The sequence below is a fragment of the Nicotiana tabacum genome, chromosome 5 (assembly GCF_000715075.1).
Source record: "Nicotiana tabacum cultivar K326 chromosome 5, ASM71507v2, whole genome shotgun sequence".
Classification (NCBI taxonomy): Eukaryota; Viridiplantae; Streptophyta; class Magnoliopsida; order Solanales; family Solanaceae; genus Nicotiana; species Nicotiana tabacum.
In genome coordinates this window covers 135,278,026-135,300,727 of record NC_134084.1, presented here as the reverse complement: position 1 = coordinate 135,300,727, position 22,702 = coordinate 135,278,026, and the positions used below count along the sequence as shown (strand labels likewise).

The following is a 22,702-nucleotide window of genomic DNA, read 5'->3' as shown; positions in this document are numbered from 1 at the left end:
CCAGCATAGATCCGAGTATATATGGGACGGACAGTTGCTTACGCAGACTTTCTGGGCCAGGAGAGTGGATCTATTGTAGGAGTTTTTGAGTCATAGAGTTCTACATCCCCGCGTGGTCCATTACCTGGAGGAGATGAGATTATATAGGATTATTATGATTGGTCGGTTACAGCTCGACTAGGCTTTGATCACGGCCTTGATTGAGCGGTGGCGACCGAAGACGCACACTTTCCATCTGCCCATCGGCGAGGCTACCATCACACTCGAGGATGCTGAGATTTTATATGGCTTGTCCGCTGATGGCTTGCTAGTTTTACTGCCTGCGACCATGAGATATTATTCGCGGCAGTCTTATTGGGATATGCTGCACATGCTCACGGGTTTCAGGCCAGAGGACAAGACTGTAGCGTCTGGGTCCAATCGTATGTAGTTGGTCCCCATTAGAGACCACTTGGAGCAGATCCACCATACTATCACTGACGAGTCAGTGGAGGTGGATGTACAGCGATATACGAGGCTGTTATTGCTCCTTCTACTTGGGGGGTCTTATTCCCGAACACTTCGGGAAACCTAGTGAGCCTCTGTTTTCTATACCATCGGATTTGACTCCTATACCTGCATCTCACGACACTCTTATTTGTACAGGCAGATGTATCGGGCTTGCATCGACACATAGAGAGACGTTGGTAGCTTTCTGCCGCTTCTACAGGTGATAACATATTCAAATAATATGTCTATTAGTTACAATTCTACCTAGTTATAGTTAATCTTATACTTTACGTCAACTTTGTATGTTAGGTTTGGGCCTGGGAGCGATTTCTGCAGTTTCAGCCACCTCTACCACAGCTACCGGTTAATGTAGAAATTCCGCATCTCCTTCTAGCCTGTAGGTGGATTATGTGTCGTACTCTTGCACGAGAGTATGATGCCCATCATAATCTCCCCTTCTACAGGGATGTGTAGGATCTGCTGGAGGACACATAGGTGAATATCTAACTAAACTTACCTGTTATAGATTAACTTAGTGTTGCGCATACTAACGGTTTGTGTTCTTATTTGATAGTTCATCTGGACGCCGTACAACGATGAGGTGATAGGTACCCTGCCAACGTATTGCACGTTTGGCCGACATATTTGGAGGGCTTCTGTCCCACTCATATGCCTCGATATTGTCAAGCATCATGCCTCCGAGCGGGTATATCATCAGTTTGGCCTGCCGCAGCCTATACCGAGTCTGCCTGCATGGCTTGCTTTACATTATGAGAGGGATGATTGGTCCAGGGCGGAGGACACATTTATGGCATGGCTTGACGATCAGTTGGGTACTTGGGACATGCGGGGGTCTTGACCCCACCTCCGCGGCACTTTCCTATTCAACGTTATATGGCATGGTACCGCACTGCTTCCTGACTTTTTATCGGGAACCCAGTTCATCAGGCACACGGTCGGTACGTCCCATACGCCGGGAGACACGAGGCCCTGGTATGTTTTCTATTATTATTAATTATATACCTGTAATTTAGTGACAAATACGTAGTTTATATTTTTTACTTTATACAGGCGATTGGATTGCATACTGTCTATCATATGGGCCAGCAGATGCAGAGTCATGTCTATGATCCTGTGGCCATGCAGGAGTATAGTCGTCGATTCATGGATGTGGTTGCCCAGACACTGCAGTGAGCTCGATCGGATCAGCTTTTGGCACACGAGGCTGATTATATGGACCCAGCGCAGTACCAGCGAGGTCGTGGTATCCCATGAGCTGGACGTGCCCGATGAGCTGGTGGTGACGGATGACGTGGTCGTGGGCGGAGAGGAGGTGGTTCCCAGCAAGGGGGCGTTGAGGCTCCTGCTGATGATGTTGATGCGATATGGCAGGTGGCATGCATGAGACGGACATGCCGGCTTACAGCCTTGGAATTTATTGCACTCCAGTGCCATCGCAGGTGACCTCATCGGGTCAATTATTGATCACGGGCTCAGATATTCAAGGAGTGGATTGGGGTAGATACTTCCCAGGCCCGTCTGCCACTGATGAGGATCTATCGACCCGAGATTTTTATAGTGGGCGCCGACTAAGTTATGGCTCCACATCACATGCGCAGGTACGAGTTTATTAGTATTGAATTTGAATTTGTTTTAACTGTAACTTATTTATTTTCTTTAACTTTATCAATTTCTTTTTTAAGGCTTCATGCGATGCTGCGATAGATGACTACATTCAGGATCTACATTCGACCTCGTTCGAATTAATTAAAAGTCATCATTTGACCTCGCTCGAATTGACTTACATTTGACCTTATTCGAATTATTGTGAATTGTTATGTAGTTTTCTATACTATGTTTCATATTATTATGTAGCCTTCTACTGGACCTGACAGCACCACCGACAAATGTCATCCTGCGCCGCATCCAGCTATAAGGAGACGACTTGATGATGCTAATCTTGATAGCGCACCCGGGTGGGAGGGGACGTGCCTCAGGCCAGCGAATGCATTGAGACACACCGGATGCGGGACACATTGATTCTGCCTTCCTTTTTTTTATTTGGTGTAAATAATAATTTTGTATACATTAATAACAATATTTAATCGAATATGCCCATTACTTTTTTTAGTTCCCCATTCGTTTGATAGTTTCATAGAACAACATAAGCACTTAAACTTAACTTTCACTTCAATTAAAATAAAATTTAGTACAACAAACAAGGAAAACATTACTACAGCACAAACACAAACATAGCAGACCAACATAATAAAAATACATGAAATATGAAAAATACACTAAACACATACATGCCAATGTTTAGCCCCGGTTGCCATTTATTCTTCGCTCCAACCACTTAAATCATTTTTTCAGTTGTTCTTTTTCTTCTTCTACCTCTTTCAGTTTCGGTTTCACCTCCGCAAGTTCCCATTTATATTTTTTTTACGTTCCTTTTGTGCTTCCCAATTCCATTGTGTTTTCCATTTTTCTTCTCCCACCTCCTTCAGTTTCTCCCTCAAGTCTGCATTAATTCTATTACTTTCTTTTTCATGTTCCCGTTGTCTTAAACACACATTATGAAGATATTGCAGTTGTTCTCTGTAGCATTCCTGATAACATGGTTCATCAACCCATTCCTCAAAATCACAAATAGGTTCGCCGGGAACCTTGTAAAACTGGTTCATACAATGCTAGTAGCGGCGTCCAACTTCACCACCGTCCCAACAATTTTGCATCAAGCATGCTTTTTCACACTTGCACTTTGGTGGACGAAGAGGTTGAGTCATTTGTGAAATATTTGCTTTTAGTAAAAAAAACATTACTTTTAATGAAATATTTGCTTTTAGTAAATTTTGAGTACACAAAATAACTACAATGAGCCCGTTATTTATAGGCGAGACAACACCCACATAATGTAGTGTTTAACCGCGCTAAATACATGACGTACTATCTAATGGCGCTATACTTTGCGTGTTAAATATCATGATGTTGACAAGACTACTTTATGTCAGCTGGTCAGCTTTTTCAGTTCGACAAGACAACGCACATATATTGTATATTTAACCGCGCTAAATACATAACGTACTATCTAATGGCGCTATATTTTGCGTGTTAAATATCATGATGTTGACAAGACAACTTTAGGTCAGCTGGTCAGCTTTTTCAGTTCGACAAGGCAACACACACAAAACTGTATATTTAACCGCGCTAAATATATAGATAATTTTATTAAATTATTATTTAAATAGGTAAAATGGGAAAGTACAAATCATAATTAACAAGCATAATTTTATTTCATAAATCTTGCAACATAGACATAACAACTAATTATTACAACACCAACTCATGGGTAGTTAGGTACACTAGAAGAACACCCACCACGAGCTTGATTAGTTTTTCCACCCAAACCAGCTGAAGGACATTTACGATGGTCGTGTCCTGTTTGCGAGCATATACCACATTTGCGTGCATAAACGGGTATCACTAACATCCATTTGGTTTTGTATACGCGTTCTCTTCTGCACCTGTATTTTACGCAAATAAGACTTGTTACACACCATTTTAAATGGTTCCGGAGGCCAATAATGCTCAGCACCCACTGGCTGCAACTGACCACTATATGTGTTTAGGTACTTGGAAATACTATATTGTTGATCAACATAGTTGGTCTCCGCATAACTAACACGTTGAAAACACTTGATGGCATGTGAGCAAGGCATGTGGTAGATGGACCATTTCCCACAAGAGCATAACCTTGCTGATTCATTTATAGTATGTACATTATTACCCCGATTATTATGGATAGCGGTGCGAACTTCAAAAATATCTCTTTCATTATCATACTGCAAAAATGAATGTCAATGTGTTCGCCGTCTGTATTTCTCAAATCTTTGCATCGGCACTGGCATAAATTCAACACTCCTTTCCATCAATGACGTTGCAGTTGCAGACCTTTCAACAAACTTCCCCGCCATCTGCTTGAACGACATTCGCACCATGGCCGTGACAGGAAATCCTCTTGCCGACTTTAATAACTCGTTGAAGGACTCTGACACGTTTGTAGTAAGAATTCCCCATCGTCTGCCACCATCCGCATGCAAAGTCCACTTTTCCGGGTGATGTCGCATTAACCAACAATAGGCTGCCTTGTCTTCTTGCCTGATAGAATCCATATACCTCCGAAATTTATGCTGATGGTGGTCTGTTGCTGCCATCCACATCAAATCATGTAGATCCTTGTTGGGATGTGCCTTCTAGAAATTGGCCTTAAAGTGTCTCACACAGTAACGGTGGTATGCATAAGGTTCTTGCCATACAGGTAAGTTCTCCACAAAACTTAATATATCACCGTGCCGATCAGATATTAGACAAATACCTGAACGTTGTTTGACAACGTGCTCTTTCAGGTGGTTCAAAAACAGCGTCCACGTCTCTGTGTTTTCATTGGCACAAATAGCAAAAGCTAGAGGAAATATCTGTCCATTAGCATCCACTACCACGGCTATCAATAGCTTGATATCGTACTTTCTATAGACATGAGTTTCGTCTATGGATATTACGGGCCGGCAATGTGAAAAACCATCAATTGCTGGCTTAAACTCCCAGAACACGTAATTGAATATGTATTCTGGTGTTCCCGAACTCCGCTCAAGCTTCCATTCAACAATTGTCCCGGGGTTAAAGTACTGCACTGCGGCCATGTACTTTGGCAGAGATGCAAATGACTTATCCCAATTATCGTAGACAATTTCAAACGCTCGTTTGCGCCCGAGAAATGCCTTTCTTTTAGTAATGGTATTCCTGGTGGACTAATGTAATGCACTCTTTGATTTTATACCTTATGGATGCTTCGAGGTGCGGAATAAGTACAAGAGAAATCAAGTTAATATCCAAGTTGAAGTGATTTCCGTTGAATGTGTCCATTTCGCATGTGTGGGTAGGAATGTATTTACCCACTTTCCACATACCTGTCTTCTTCTTGGTCGCACGCAACATCCAATTACATGGCCAAAACTACCTGCGGCAAACAACCTTGTATACTATCGGACTTGACTCCCATACCTGAATCTCACGACACTCTTTTACGTTGTGCATTTTACAAGCCCTGCTTACGCGCGCTTTATCAAGAAAAAGCATCCCCTTTGCAAGCACCATTGGTCTGGACTCATCTCACATTGCTGTCCAGATTTCATCAAAATCCCTTGTGAGAGCTTCCACATCCGGCACGGTTGGCAAGTTATCAATGTAAGGAATCTCCCTTGAATGAAACGACACTTCGGACTTGTACACTTTTCGTCTAGGGGGATCTCTCTTCAAATCAGGTCCTTCCTCCTCATCCTGCGCATCACCATCCTCACGAGGAAAGGATGTCTCGTCTCCGGATTCATCGGCATTGTTATCATAATCACTGTTCTGTTCCTCACTCTGTTCTTCTGCCAAATCCCGATGTAATATGTATTTTCAGCTGTGAGTACGGGTGGTTCAACTTGCTCATTTTCACTGCACAACCAACAAAAATATAAGCTACTGAATTAATAAATGCTTTCCATATGGTTATATCACTTCACTTACAAGTCGTAATGTGATGAAATTCCATGATGAACGTTTTCAATTAGGTGATGACTACCGGATAGGCCACTTGTAAAATTCATATCCGGCCGGTACCCCCTATTAAATATATGAGCGTTAATACAAATTCAATACACCAAAAATATACATAATTAACACAAATGAAAATTGAAGTTTACCACTCGTCTTGTGAATTATGGAAAGCAGGGTATAAATTATTTTCTCGCTGCTCATTCGCCGGCGGTGATAAGTTTAAATCAAGGAAAACTCTTTCATCCGGAACCTGTCCGGCAAAAACTGCTCCAGAATAACCACCCGATGACTGGGGGTTATCTCTACTACGCACAACCTCATTTTTTTGGAACAACTTCAACCTTTACGTAAATCTCCAACATTGTGATTACAAGAAATTCCCGGCATTCGTCCGGAGTCCTCAGAAAATCACTCAAAGTTTCATCATCGTCGATGTTAAACTCCGAGTAAAAAGCAACCCCTTGCGGAGTGACGGAATACGGATATCTTCCGGTTACTTTAAGTATCACTGAACGTTTCCTCACACTCATTTTTTTACATAACAACGATATCAATTTATCGTACTCCATTGTAAGTGATAATTTAACATGACACTGAGCAGGTAAACTGTAGCCTACAGAGTTATTCTCCATCACAACCTCACTCCTCCCCCCCCCAATATAATGAAACTCTTATTCTACGCTCTTCAAACATAATGAAAAAATGCTGGAGAATTTAACAACAATAAACGTTTCAACAAGAGTATGGAAATGGCTAGCCAGGAAATTTCTACGCTATACACCTTTTGAATGAATTTCTATACAATCTTAACCTCTTTATATAGAAAATGGCTAGCCGGGAAATTTTCTTTTTTTATATATAGCACCCAAAAACTGGGCACTATACGCTTTTGAATTATTGAAGTTAGGAATTATTGGTGGGGCCAGGAAAAAGGTGTATAATGCCCAAATACTGGACGCTATACATAAAGTTTTATGTATAGCGTCCAGTATTTGGGCGCTATACTTGTTACTGTCATCTTTTTATATATAGCGCCCAAATACTGGGCGCGATACATTAACGGCACAGTTAACGTTAATATATAACGGCCAGTATTTGGGCGTTATATATAAAAATGTCATCTTTTTTTTTTACACCTATTAAGGTGCTACTTGTCCAAAAGAACCACATTTTGGTTCCGGACTCCTTAATATCTCTTATGTTATTGGGCCAAGCTTTCAACAACGGGAGAAATTCAAAACTAGCCAGATTTACAACTAGTCGTTCAAAAATAGCCCAGTTTTAAAAGTAATCGAAATTTAGCCATTTTTCATGTAAAGATAAATCTGAGCGAAAACACTGTTCAAAACCCGAAAAATATGCCAGTATATTATACTGGAGTTCCAACATAAGTATGCTTGAACTCCAGCATATTATACTGGAGTTCCAGGATAAATATGCTGGAACTCCAGTATAATATGATGGAGTTCCAGCATAAGTACACTAGAACTCCAGCATAATATATTGAAGTTTCAGCAAATATAATTGTCCAGTATAATATACTGGAGTTTGGAGCACCGGTGCTCCAGTCTCCAGTATATTATACTAGAGTCAGCAAAGTATATCGGTCCAGCATAATATGCTGGAGTTCATACACAGGTGCACCGAACTCCAGTATATTATGCTGGACCGGTCTCTGTTGCAGCAAAATAATGGCTATTTTTCATTGACGTCGTAAACGCTAGCTATTTTTGAATGATCAGTCCGAAAACTGGCTATACCATGCTATTTTGGCTTCAACAACAATACATTTTGGGCCTACAATGATGTGTATATCTAAACAAGGAAGAGACATGAACCTGCTTAATATCTCTAATGTTATTGGTCCAAGCTTTCAACAACAATACATTTTGGGCCTACAATGATGTGTATATCTGGACAAGGAAGAGATATGAAGATAAGAGCAATTTAAAATAGGATTAGTTACCACCTATAGTAAAGGTTGATACCTTATTTATTTTAAATAAATATCTTTTAAAAAAATTATATTCCATAGCTACCTTTTAATTTATTATAGCCAAATATCTATTTATGGTCACCTCCTACCCTTAAGCCATAAAATAAGCTTTGTACTATTTTTCTCTCTCATATCCCCTCAAATTTCTCCTATCCCCTGCCCCATATCTATTCTCCCTCTCTCTCTCTCTATTTCCCGATCTCATATCCTCTTTTATTCTTCTTGTACAATTTCAACAATTGGCAATGCCTCTATCGAAGCCTTTGTCGTCGGTGGTGAAGGCCCCTGCAGATTCTGAATGGTACTACTCGTGATTGATTTCCTACTACTTCTGGAATCCATGGAAACCTCGATCACATATGATCTCCGATGCATCAACATTTGGAATTAAAGACGGCGTTGGATCGTCGGCAACCGGAGGCAACAGTGACGGCAAGCGAGGACTGGATACTGATGCTGCTTCAACGAGACGACATTAGGGTTGCTCTTGAACAAAGACGACGAAGTTGAGGCTGAGCAACTTGAATTTTCTGTTAATATATTTCAATAAATTTCAATGTATCTCGCTGCATTTCATTGTATTCATTATCTTTTTTTCATTGTATCTCAATGTATGCCGTTGTATTCTATGTATTTCATTGTATGCAGTGTCTCGCTATATTTCATGAATGTATTCATATATTTTTTTTAATTAATATAATTTATGTATTCAGATGTATTATATAATTTCTCTGAAGATTGCTATGTTTATGGGGTGTTTTTCGGTTGAGAATCTTTTTTATAACTGGAAATATAAATTTTGTGTGTTATAATTGAGTTTGTTGAGTTATATTAGGAGTCTATTATGTTGATTGATTCACTTTCCGTTTAAAAACAATGTAATTCCCTATTTCACGTCGTGAATACAGTCGAATACAATAATCTGTCAAGCTATAATCCCATGGTTCACGCCATGAATACAGTCGAATACACTCGAATACAAAAATCTGTCTAGCTGTAATCCCCTATTTCACGCCTAGAAATGCTACTGTATTCATGAATACACTCTAAAAAATCTAAAAATATAGCTATAGGAAGTAATATAGTAAATCGTAGCTACAAGTAGCTAATAAACACTAAAATATAGTGGTTTCTGAAAGTTTGTCTTTAGAATATTCTAGAATCACATTTAGGATAATAAAGTTTATATTAATTTTGTCTCATTGTACAGTTGTCCTATGGTACAGAGTCTGTTAAGAGTTCTTTGTCTTTTTATTCTTTTGTATAAATATAGACATATACACAGTGTAATATAACAGAGACACAAATACAATATCAAAAGCTTTCTTAGACTTCTTCTTTGTTTTTCAATTCTTTATTACTTGCCAAAAATGCATCTTAATGAAGATTTTTCACAATATGACAGATCTTCACAATCTTAAATTTCTTCATAAATTTCACAATAAAAAGACATGAAAGGTTCATTATATTACATCATATAACTCCATTTTTTCCTTCAGTTTCACATCAAAAGAAAATGGCCAAACTGATTTTTCTCATCTTTTTATGTGTTACTACACTTGCAAAACTTGCCACAAGCCAAACCCCGTTAGTGTCAAACTTTTGTCATAGAGCAGTATTTGTAGAAAACTTTTGCTTAAAATTTCTTGGATCAGATCCTCGTTCTAAAACAGCAAAAACTGATCATGATCTTGAGGGAATAACAATTGATTTGGGGTCCAAGACAGTAAGAGCAGTAATTAATAAAGCCATATCACTGTCCCAAAGTGCAAAAAATCCAAATGTAAAGGCTGCTATAAGTTCTTGTTTACAAGATTATAATCTGCTCAGTTTGGATATTTCAAGCATAAAAGCAGCTTTTCAATCTGGAGGAACTATAGGAGAACAAGGAGCAGATGCTAGGCTTGCTGTTTCTAAGTGTAACCAAGCTTTAGGTGTTAAGAAATTACCAAATCCTCTTTCAGGTGATAATGATAATTTGTTGTCAATTATTCAAGTAATCCTCGTTAACGGGGTGTAATCTTTTAAAGGATATGATTAAGACGTTTTGTTCTTTATTATATTTTCGGGGTGTCAATGATAACTTGTTCTTTATGTTATGATACGTAATTAATGTTTACTAGTAGTCGTACCCGCGCGATGCGCGGTCAATATTAAAAAAATATTAATTAAATTAAATTATATCAGGCTTGTTTGATCCTATTAGATCGTATTGCTTTAATAAAATTCAATTGTCATCCTGTTTGTCAATACGATATACCCAATAATGAAATTCTATTAAATCAAACGTACTTATATAGTTAGTGAATAACTTTTTTGTTTTATTTTTCTTTATTATATTAAACAATATTTAGTATTCGCTTTCTTTTTGTAATATATGAGAAGATATATAATTTATTACTATTAAATTTTTTTTTTTATAAATTTTATTATGTTGTTCTTAATAATATTATCTAAATTTTAGTGAATAAAATCTATGTTAAACTAACAGGACTTATACAGGCAGCGCATCGAATAACGTTTTTGTTATGTATTTTTCTTTATTATATCTTTCAATATTTAATACTATTACTTTGTTAATAGAAAGTTTCATTAGCATATTACGTTATTTAATATTTTTCTCTGAAGTTTTTTTTATTATTTTATTTTTGTTTTTTTATTTTTAAATAATTTTAAAACTCCAACTTAAAACTACTCCCCAATTTGAATTGGTAATTTATTATTTTTTTATTTTATTTTTTATATTAAAATTCCAACTTGAACTACTCCCCAATTTGAATGGGTAGTTTTTTCTCTTTTTTTCGTTTTTTATAGCTTTTTTATTTTAAAATAATTTAAAAACTTCAACTTGAAACTACTCTCACCCAGTTTGAATGGGTAGTTACTTTTTTATATATTTATATTTTCATTTTCTAATTATAGTTAATTATAAGATATCTATTTTTATTTTAAAATTATTTTAAAACTCCAACTTGAAACTACTCCCCGATTTGAATGGGTAGTTTTTCTTCTCTTTTTTTTTTTGTTTTTTTATAGATTTTTTTTTTCTTTTTTATTTTAAAATAATTTAAAAACTCCAACTTGAAACTACTCCCACCCAATTTAAATGGGTGGTTTTTTTTATATTTATATTTTCGTTTTTTATATAGTTAATTATAAGATATCTATATTTATTAATTCAAATAAAGTAATCAATTAATATATATATATATATATATATATATATATATATATATATATATATATATATATATATATATATAAATATATTCATATATATGGTAGTTTTATATTTTTTTATTATTTTCATTTTTTATATATATTTAAATTCAAAAAGAATAACCAATAATTAATTATTAACTAAATAATAAATTTAGTAACTAATTATGTCATGTGGCTTATTTTTAAGCTGCCACTTGGCTTAACGAAAGGGCTTTTTCCTCTCCTTTTAGTAATATATAGATTCTGTTGTTCTTAATAATATTATCTAAATTTTAGTGAATAAAATCTTTGTTAAACTAACGGGACTTATACAGACAGCACATCGAATAACTTTTTTGCTATGTATTTTTTTTATTATATTTTCAAATATTTAATGCTACTACATTGTTAATAGAAAGTTTCATTAGCATATTAAGTTATTTAATATTTTTCTCTGAAGTTTTCTTTATTTCTTTATTTTTGTTTTTTGATTTTCAAATAATTTTAAAACTCCAACTTAAAACTACTCCCCAATTTGAATTGATAATTTATTATTTTTTAATTTTGTTTTTTATTTTTGAGATTACTCCCGATTTGGATGGGTAGTTTTTCTTCTCTTTTTTCGTTTTTTATAGCTTTTCTTTTTTTGCTTTTTAAAAAAAATAATTTAAAAGCTCCAACTTGAAAATACTCCCACCCAATTTAAATGGGTAGTTATTTTTTTATATATTTATATTTTTGTTTTTATATTATAGTCAATTATAAGATATCTATATTTATTAATTTAAATAAAGTAACCAATAACTAATTATTAATTAAAAATAACTACCAATTTGAATGGGTAGTTATTTTCTTATATATTTATATTTTTGTTTTTTTATTATAGTTAATTATAAGATATCTATTTTTATTTTAAAATTATTTTAAAACACCAACTTGAAACTACTCCATGATTTGAATGAATTGTTTTTCTTCTATTGTTTTTTGTTTTTTATAGTTTTTTTTTTGATTTTTTATTTTAAAATAATTTAAAAACTCCAACTTTAAACTAATCCCACCCAATTTGAATGAGTAGTTATTTTTACATATATTTATATTTTGATTTTTTTAATTATAGTTAATTATAAGATATCTATATTTATTAATTCAATTAAAGTAACCAATATATATATGGTAGTTTTGTATTTTTTTAATTTTCGTTTTTATATATATTTAAATTCAAAAATAATAACCAATAACTAATTATTAATTAAAAATAACTACCAATTTGAATGGGTAATTATTTTCTTATATATTTATATTTTCGTTTTTTTATTATAGTTAATTATAAGATATCTTTTTTTATTTTAATTATTTTAAAACTCCAACTTGAAACTATTCCCCGATTTGAATGGATAGTTTTTCTTCTGTTTTTTTCCGTTTTTTATAGCTTTATTTTTTTTTTTGCTTTTTGATTTTAAAATAATTTGAAAATTCCAACTTGAAACTACTCCCACCCAATTTGAATGGGCAGTTATTTTTTTATATATTTGTTTTTTATTTTTTTATTATAGTTAATTATTAATATAGATATAGATAAGAAATCTATATTTATTAATTAAATTAAAGTAACCAATTAATATATATATATAACCAATTATATATATACATATATATGGTAGTTTTTAATTAATATATATATACATATATATGGTAGTTTTTTTAATTATTTTCATTTTTAGATATATTTAAATTAAAAAGAATAACCAATAACTAATTATGCCATGTGTCATTCTATTGTTCTGCCATTTGGCTTCATGAGGTGCTTTTGTCTTCTGCTTTTAATTATAGATAGATTAGAAAATGAAAATATAAATATATAAAAAAGTAACTATCCGTTCAAATAGACATAGATATAGATTTTTTTATTTTTTTATTTCGATATTTATTATAAAATAAATTAAAAGTTCCAACTTTGTTGGAGCTTTGTCCTAAAAATCTACACTTATTGTTTTATGGTTATACCGCACTTGGCATCATATAATTATTTACTTCTCTTTATATATATAATACACACACACTACAATATTAGAAAGAAACTACTCCACAATTTGAATCAAGAGTTTTTTATTTCTTTATTTTTGTTTTTTATTTTAAAATAATTTTAAAACTCCAACCCAATTTGAATTGGTAATTTTTTATTTTTTTAATATCATTTTTATTTTAAAATTAATTTGAAACTCCAACTTGAAACTACTCCCACCCAATTTGAATGATAGTTATTTTTTTATATATTTATATTTTCGTTTTTTATTATAGTTAATTATATATATATATATATATATATATATATATATATATATATATATATATATATATATATATATAGTTGGTAGTTTTTTATTTTTTATTTTTTTGTTTTTTATAGATATTTAAATTTAAAAATAATAATAATTAGTAACTAATTATGCCATGTGGCTTTTTTTTAGGCTGCCACTTGGCTTAAGGAGATGGCTTTGTCCTCTCCTTTTAATAATAAATTAATTGGCTGATTTTTTAATTTTTAAGATTTTGTTGTTTATTGGCTGCACATTGGCAGCGCTATCCTTTCATGCTATTAAACCGGAGCAATATTGTCATTTGATCATTAAAATGTGATGCAATTTTAATTGGACAATTGACACTGATTTCGTGTTTGTACTCACTTTTGGTCGTTAATTTTGAAATGTTTCTCGTTGTATTTGCTTACAATTGATGGATCTAATGTTTTTTTAACATTGGATTTGTTGTTGTTGTTGATGGATCTAATATTTTAAAGTTGTTGTTTTCATTAATGGACAATAAGAGTCGTCAAATTAACAGAAAATTACTCTAGGGTCTGGCTAAGCAGGAAGAGGAGAAGTTTAGGGAGCGATTTGACATAAATCACAGATCCCAAAAGGAGAACTATTCAGTATATTGAATTCCAGTGCCTCTATTTATAGGCATTTTTTGGTGACAACCAAAGATTGTCATAAGCATGGACCTCTTTTAAGTGCGTTAGTAATTGCAGTAATTGAAAAATAGCCACAATCAAGAAGACGCTATGTCATAGAATCTATGGTATAAACACACCCACTGAATTTTAAAGTAAATCACATGAAAAGCTTTAATGAATTACTAATTTGACAGTGCATTGTTATGAGAGACTTGTTTCCTATAGGCACTACAAATGCACTTGAAAAAGAAACAGCCACATTCTACGAAATACTACTCTAGCTGCGCGTCGATATCCCAAAGCTTCTCAGATGTATATAATTGCACAAACTTAATACACCACAGAGGTAAGAATTTAACAAAGTCTACAGTCGATGATGGCAATATTCCAAAGCTGCTACTTCAATACAAATAGCCGTGAGACTATCACACACGTCTAAATAGCAGTCACTTTCAAGGAAAATAAGCAAAATATATGTAACCTGGAGCTATTAGTTTGATGAGTTTACTGCTAATACTGCAATTTAATCAGTTTCTATGCTATGCTGCAACAAACTGCAATATAAAGCAATAGGAAGCCAATCAAATTTATATCTGTATATAGGATACCCAAGTGATATTGTCTCTCAGCTGTCGAACTTGATCATGAGAATATTTTATTCATGTGTTCAGATAATTCAGTACAACTATTGAACTATCTTTCCTTTGGTCCTTCTCTTTCCATCCAAGATTACGGGTGGTTTCATTTCATGCTAGTCACAAGCACAGTGGGTAAGAGGTGTTTGGCTAAGCTTATAAGCTGGTCAAACTGGTTTATAAGCACTTTTTGGCTTATCTATGCGTTTGGTAAAATTTAAAGTGCTTATAAGTTAAGTGCTTATAAGCCAAAAATAAGCCAAAAGCCATAAGTTGGTCTCCCCCAACTTATCAAATTTCAGCTTATAAGCACTTTAAGTTTGACCAAAATATTTACTATTCTATCCCTGAAATACTTCTTTTTAAAACAAAACTCTTCATATACCCAGTTCTTCAGCTGCATATTATTAATTTCAGCTCTTTTATCCAAACACATAACTATTTATTTTTTAAATTAGTTTTAGCACTTAAAAGTGCTTTTCAACACCTAATGTTTATCAGCTACTCTAAATCAGCTAAGTCAAACGGGCTCTACTTTTCTCACCACATATTTCTAAAAGCCCCAAAAACTGTCATGTGGTGCAACTGATAAAACTTCCGCAAATAACAGTTCCTACTGGCCCTAGGGCCTAGATCCAGTCCTCTCTTGGCTTTATATAACCCAAGCCTTTTATAATGCTCAAGCTATCAATGCAGAGCTTTCTTAAGCCGAGAAGCAGGCATACCATATCCTGTTTGATATTTCTCTCAAGTAAGGATAAGAAATTGCATGAGTGAATAGAGAGGGACACTGTCTCTGCTATAGAATATGCACCAGCTACTTAAAGCTTCAGTATAACAGTCAAAACCAATACCTTGTAGTTCATATGATCTTAGCAGCTTAAATCTGAGCTTACACTATATAGATCAATCCAGTTTGCTATCAGGACAACATTTCATTATTTGCAGTTCGAACTGGATTCAAAAATACAGGATCGACCGTAATTTACTTTTTTCTAAAGAAAGGAAAATATACACCTTATCTGGCAAGCGTGTAAAATGCCAAACCACAAGTATTTGTTACTATTTCAAGACTGATTAGACCATGTTAATTTACAGACAGTAAGACAGAGAAAAATATAATGAATGAATCAATACATATGATGGGCAATCACAGTAAAGCAACCGGAAGTCCATTGAAGCTACAGCTCACTATAGTTGCGCCAGACAGCTCGGAATTCTTCACGAAATGTATTGAGACGAGCCTTCAGATTAGGAGTCCTGAAGCTTGCATGAACAAGAGTGGCTGAGAGAGAGAGAGAGAGAGAGAGAGAGAGAGAGAGAGAGAGAGTGTTTTATTAAATCCATACATAGAATTTGAACAAAATTTACAATTAGAACGACAGAACTTACCAAGGAGGCCTATACCAAGTGCCCATAAGACGGTTAAGAGGCCACAGGAAACAAACCAGAGGAAGAAACTCACTGCATAATTGCACAACAGCGATCAAACAGAATTTCATATTACAGCTACCAATGATTCAACAAGAAGGAAAAGGAAGAGAAAAGAAGATAATAAACATATAAGAGATCAAACACTTCCAGTACCTATAGAAAATACAAAGACAAACACCCAACGAGGCCTCCCACAAATGAATATTGCTCTTTTAGCGGATGGCCGCCCTCGAATAACAGGCCTGAACATTATCAAACATATGTAAGCAGCGACACAGACTCAGTGTGCTATAATAACCCAAATGTACATGTGTACTCACGTGAGTGGAGGCCTCATTTTTGCAGCTAAATGAGGTGAAAACTGCCTGACAGTTCTTGTCACCTTTTCACTAAAAGTACCTGCAAAACTGCGGGAACAACACTTAGCAACATTAAAAGATGCAAGAATAAAGTATGAATGCACTTATAAAACTTAGAATCTTTAAGCAGCAAATTTTGTTTCCCATGCATATCTGAATAAAAAATCTCTAAAAAAAAAAAAAAAAAAAAAAAAAAAAACTGATTTGAAATCGGTTATTGTTCTAACTATTGACGCATCACCAGAAAAACTGAAACATCAAACTAGCATGAAAGCTTTTCCTTCTTGTTCAGCCTAATATGAAGCATAAGAAATACTATTGACTAGGAAAACATAGAAAAACTTTCACAAAAGCAGAAATGACTTGGGACGTTTTCTCTCCATACAGAGTGCAGAATACGCTAATGGGTAACAAATGAAAACGCATTTAGTTCACTACTACATCCCTGCATCAGGAGGATACTATTTTCTTGTAGACCAAAGACCAAAAGACTATGCCGTTCAAACTACTGCAGTTTTAAAAAAAAACAACTCTAAGAAATTAACTCAAGGCTAGAAAAGCTAATATTTAACCCTTTAGTAAATAGGAGAGAACTTGCAAAATGGTGTCTAGAGGGCAGAACTTCAGGTTTAGTTCAAGTCAAAAGATATAACCTGCACAAAAGCATAAAAGAAAACCAAGAAGGGGAGAAATGACAAAGGTGTTAACTCAAACTCAAGATGACCCGCTAGCCATGCGTTAACAAAAAATTGAAAATATTTCATTTGTACCAAGGTTATTACTTTATCTAAAAAAGGTCCAAATTTTCCCCACTTATTGACTTTCCTTAACTTTGCCCTCTATTAGAAGTTGGCAACAAAAATACCCTCACCATTATTCATATATATTTGCCTTTCTTTGCTAACGAAGCTTCAATTCGCCCATTTAATTCATGTTGGCTTTATTAAATTGCCACATTTGCACGTGAAAAAAACCACCCCCTCTACCCATTAACAACCCCCCTCCCGTCAGTCACCCTAACCATTTAAACCCCCTCTACCCTTCTTCCCCATCCTCGACTTGTCATTTAGAAAAGCCAAGACAAAAATGCAAAAAACAGACCAAAGAAATGTAAACTAAAAATCTGTTTTTTTTTTTTTCCTTCTTCACAGTATCGTTTCAATTTTATAGGATGTTCCCGAAGGTAGGAAGGGAAACTCTGATGGCAAACAAAAACCTCACCACTAATAAAAGAATCCATAGAATAGAAATACCTGTCATTTAGAAAAGCAATACTAAGCGCTGTCAAAAGGGCAGCAACAATTGCAAGTGGCCCCCTTAGAAACCCCAATGCTGCAATACGAAATACACATGAGTTGTACTTGTTAGTTCCAAATAAAAACTGTTATGCTGAAATCATATCTGAAATGAACAAACCCAACAATTTTCCCTTACCAAGAATAACCACAATCATAATAAAGTAATTCGTCCTGTAACTGCAAAAAAAAAAATTAAAAATAATTCAGAAAGACTTTTCATTATTAAATTTGCAGTTTTTTCAGCAAAGCATGGAAAACGTACTAGTAGAGATTACACTTGAGGCGACTGTTCCATTTGGTATAAGATCGAGGGAAAGTGAATCGAGAGAAGAATTCAGAGGGCGGACGTGGCGGAGATGACCACTCGACTTCGCGTAGAGCCTCAATTAGATCTTGTGTGCTCACGTTGCCCCAATCCATTGCTAAGAATTATTATGCGAAACCCTAGAATTCAGAGGAACACAAAGCTACGATAAGAGAAAGGAGAAAAGGTAGAGAAAACAAAGAAAGTGGAACGTGGAGGCTTCTGAAAATTCAAGTATGACCTCCGGAGAGTAGTAACTAGTAAAACGGTTCAAAATTTTGAGGATGATAACAAAGGGAGTATACTGGACAAATGATACGTCACTAGACAAATGATGAAGAATACCAAAACAAAACAAAAAGAAAAGGGAAAAAAAAATGTCTGAGCCCGGGTTCGAACCGGGGACCTCTAGTGTGTGAGACTAGCGTGATAACCAGCTACACCACCCAGACACATCTGACGTACGATCGATCCGATATTTATCTAAATGTTTATCTCTTGATGCAAATTTCAAAACTGCACTAAATCAAATTTTAGATGACCAATATTGTTCTTGAATTTAGCACGGTCTGATATGAGATTTTTTTTTTGTTTCTAATTTTACTAGTCTTCAGCCTATCTCATACTAATTCATGAAAATATTTTTCAATAAAGTAACGAAAAGTTATTGCAATCTCAAAAACCTTTAGGAGAAAATTAGAGAGCATAATTTTACAAAAAAACTAAGATAAAGACAATTTTTTTTATGAAAATACCTTGTAATTCTCAATATATAGCTAAAATCTCTTGTACAGTCACCAGTAAATTATATATTTTCATCATCTTTATTATTGAAGCTTCACTTTTTCAAAAGTGAACAAATAAAGATTAATAAGTTAAAGAGAAAAAAGATATAGCATACATAATGAGGTGAACTGAACATAAACGGATAACCCGTTAAACGAAATGCTCATTCGGAAAGGATAAATATGAAATTTATAGACGTTAAGTAACTATAATCAACCAAAGGAACAAATTTGCGAGTCTAAAGAGAACTTGATTTACTATTCACTGATGTTTATTAGAAATTAATTTATAAGAAAAATGATAAATATCTAATGATGTGCGGGACCTTCATTTTTTATTTTCTATCCAAGGGCAGCCTGATGCACTAAGTTCCCGTTATGCGCGGGTCCAGAGAAGAGTTGGACGACAAGGGTCTATTGTTTTCTATCCAGTATTCTATTAATTCAGATTTGCGCTGTGAAGTTTAACTTAAAATTAAGAATGGATGAGTATTTACCACTCTACCATAACTTTTGATAGTAATTATATATATACACACACACTAAAATCCTTCTTCAATTCGACTTCGAACCCCCGGTAACTGAATTCAACCATGCCACACAGGTCGATACAGATAATATGAAGCTGCTCAAGACCTTACGCCATTAAACAGAGCTTAAATTTTCAAAACGACCCGTCGAGTCGTTACATGCCATGAACTTAAAAGTTCCAGCGTAGATTGCATTAGCAGTATATATATTCCTTAAATGTGTAGTAAAATAAAGTTACGAGGAATGGACGAGGTACAAGCTTTGTCTCTCACTACTATTATTTTATAAACGAATAGACATTTTATAGTATACTAGTATCTATGAACGTGCGTTGTACGTTAATAATGACATGTGATGGTTTAAATATTTATTTATATGAAAGAACAATAAATTTTAGTTAAAGAGATAAATTTTATATATAATAATACAACAATCATCTAAATGCCGAAAAATATTATTATACATAATACATGAATTTAAAATAAAAGGACATCATCAAAACTTACACAAATGATCAATTTTGTCATGTTAGTTAGATAATTATGTACTATTATAGTTTAAAAGTATTTAATGTGCTGGTATATTAACGAACAATTCTTTGTGGACAATACTTTTTTGTGTATGTTTTCTCTTAATGCTTTAGTTGCTCTACCTTAACCAAAATTCTTGTTGTCGATCTCGATATACCTCTTGAAAGTGTAACATACAGTTGCTCGTGCAAAAAAATATTGCGGTAAATATAGTCCAATATTTAGGATATTTATCCTTGTTCTTTATTTGTTATATTTTCAAAACATAAACATACTCAAAATTATTTTCACACAAATTTAAAAGGACATTCCTTAGTTTCGGAAGACGAAAGTTGAATTGAGGGCTAAGAATGTACTTAGAAGCACATTGACCAGTATCATAATTTTTGCATGTATGATGTTATTGTCAAAACTTTTTATATACCATTTGTGTGCTATTACATAAGTTATTCGGCATATCTAAGTTTTCTAGTAGCATGACGGACAATTTTTGTTTTCAAAATTAACTTATATAATGGAAGATCAACTTTAACCTAGTCTATTATATATACGGTGACGCTAATACGTAAGAAATATTAAACTTAACAACAAACATGTATGGTAGAAGGTCATATGGTATTAAAGTATTTAAGTATTCTTCTTGGTAATAATTATTGGTATCATTTCTGCTGAGTCAAATTTGAAAAAATATTTTATTTTTATTATAAAATTTTGCAATCAACCTTTTATTTAGTTCATCACATATTTATTTTTGCTAGTTAAGATATCTTTTTAATTCTATCATGTGATTTGCACAAATTACGTTTTAATCTTATGATAGAAATATTTCTCTTATTAAATGCACTACTATTACCATTGAGATTGATAACCAAGTGTTCAAGAAAAATCAAATCATCTTTTATTGGATACTCTTAGTCGTTTCCGATACGAAGCAAGAAGACACTGAATACTGGATCTGTTCTTACTTTGTATTTCTAGTCAGTTGAATCTTTTTCATTTGAAGCTAGAAGTGTAACTTTGGCATACTAGCTTTTACAATATTTTGTCGATTTTGGAACTACTGGTAGTACTTGACAGAAATCACCTCCCAAACCATTAATTTTTCCACCAAATGGTTCATTCTGGGCATTATTTCGATCGTTTGACACTTTGTCATAAGTGCTTCATCCCATATTATCAATTTTGCTTTCCTTATAAATATAGCATCATTGTTATGCTTTGATATATTTGTGATGCTTATTTAAGTTGTTTGAATAGGTATATCAAATCTAAAGTGGGTTGCCTCACAATAAAATTATATATGGTACATCACTTGCTATTATTGCTAACAATATCATGTCTCTTGTATGATATTTGCAAGTAATGTATGACATAGAAATATTATTTTGATTCTGTCGGAGGCATCTATAAAGAATAATCTCGTTATACCAGAGTCGACTCTTTATAATATAGTCTTGAAAAGCTTTTTATTGATTATGATTTAGCTTTGGTTGTACTTCCGCAGACGCTTGTATAGCATTTTGATTCGTAATAATAGACTAACCTTTTTACTTTGTATTTTAACGCTCTTTTTATGGAATAAATTTATGTATCCTAAGTTTTTTTTAACTTGAATAAAATTTTTACTCATATGATGAATTTAAAAAATAATCGAATTAGATTTACTTGCTAAAAATTAATTAAAAGATTTAATTATTGGATTTTAATATAAAAAATAATTTATTCTATGTTGATTCAGATCTTAATATTAGTTCATCTCTTGTTTTGAATATTTAATCTTAATTATAAGTGTATACACTATCAATTTTATTTTTAAAGAGTAAAATATTGATATGACATTTCACTTTTAGATTTTAAAATTATTAGTGATATTGACTCTTATTAACTATTTTTTTCTCTTTCTCACACATTTATAGTTGTTGTTTAATAATTGAATATTTTTCAATATTACACGAAAAATTGATTAAAAATATTATTTGAGTAGAAAAATAGTTCAAATACAATATGAAAATATACTATCGTGGGCATATTTTTTTTCTCAATTTCAACCCTTTATGAAGTCCATCTAATATTACTTATTTTTGGTATTAAACATTATGGAGTGATAATGATACGGAGAATTCTTCCGAAATTGATTTTACTAAACCTTCTTACATATTTTTAATAAAAATTGAATAGAATTTTATTATTAATTTTAAAATTTTAAATATTAAAAATTATCAAAGAAGGTATTGTAGTCCAAAAATTAGGTTATTGCATGTCACGACCCGGATTTCCCACCCTTGGGAGTCGTGATGGCGCATACTCGTAGGAGCTAGGCAAGCCAAGAAATTTAGAAATTTTAACTCCTTCATTTTTAGTCTTTTTTAACAATTTGTAACAACAGGTGATCAATATTTAAATAATAGCGGAAGACGAAAATATGTGAAAGACTTAGACTAATATAATACCAAAATCAGTACGAAAATATCAACATACGTCTCTACCCAGAAACCGGTGTCACAATATTTATGGACTGTCTATGAATACTACATACAGATGTCTGAAGAAAAGGAATACAATTTATCCCGGATACAAATGAAA

The 22,702-nt window shown here is 33.4% G+C and overlaps 1 protein-coding gene and 1 non-coding gene across 3 annotated transcripts; both read right to left on the bottom strand.

Moving 5' to 3' along the window:
- Nucleotides 1-15,793: 15,793 nt before the first annotated feature.
- LOC107784238 (PRA1 family protein A1-like) lies at nucleotides 15,794-18,597 on the bottom strand. Of its 2 annotated transcripts, none has more exons than XM_016605327.2 (7): nucleotides 18,232-18,597; nucleotides 18,106-18,146; nucleotides 17,925-18,003; nucleotides 16,633-16,719; nucleotides 16,466-16,554; nucleotides 16,271-16,342; nucleotides 15,794-16,138 (listed from the first exon to the last, which is right to left on the bottom strand). In XM_016605327.2, exons 1-7 carry the CDS (start codon nucleotides 18,387-18,389, stop codon nucleotides 16,125-16,127), a joined length of 540 nt encoding a protein of 179 aa, XP_016460813.1. In that variant the 5' UTR covers nucleotides 18,390-18,597; the 3' UTR covers nucleotides 15,794-16,124. The 2 variants fall into 2 exon arrangements, with proteins under 2 accessions (XP_016460813.1, XP_016460812.1); XM_016605326.2 differs by having other exon boundaries at nucleotides 15,794-16,163; nucleotides 18,232-18,595.
- A 54-nt stretch (nucleotides 18,598-18,651) lies between these two features.
- Nucleotides 18,652-18,725, bottom strand: TRNAV-CAC (transfer RNA valine (anticodon CAC)). Its single transcript has one exon. It is a non-coding gene; the product is annotated as a tRNA-Val (tRNA).
- Between the last annotated feature and the right edge of the window lie 3,977 nt (nucleotides 18,726-22,702).

Excerpts from the sequence above, each read along its gene's own strand:
- LOC107784238 (XM_016605326.2), bottom strand. The coding sequence starts at position 18,389 with ATGGATTGGGGCAACGTGAGCACACAAGATCTAATTGAGGCTCTACGC. Across the intron at positions 16,555-16,632 it reads AAAATGAGGCCTCCACTCAC|GCCTGTTATTCGAGGGCGGC; the intron begins GTGAGTACACAT and ends GATAATGTTCAG. Across the intron at positions 16,343-16,465 it reads TGTCTTTGTATTTTCTATAG|TGAGTTTCTTCCTCTGGTTT; the intron begins GTACTGGAAGTG and ends GCAATTATGCAG.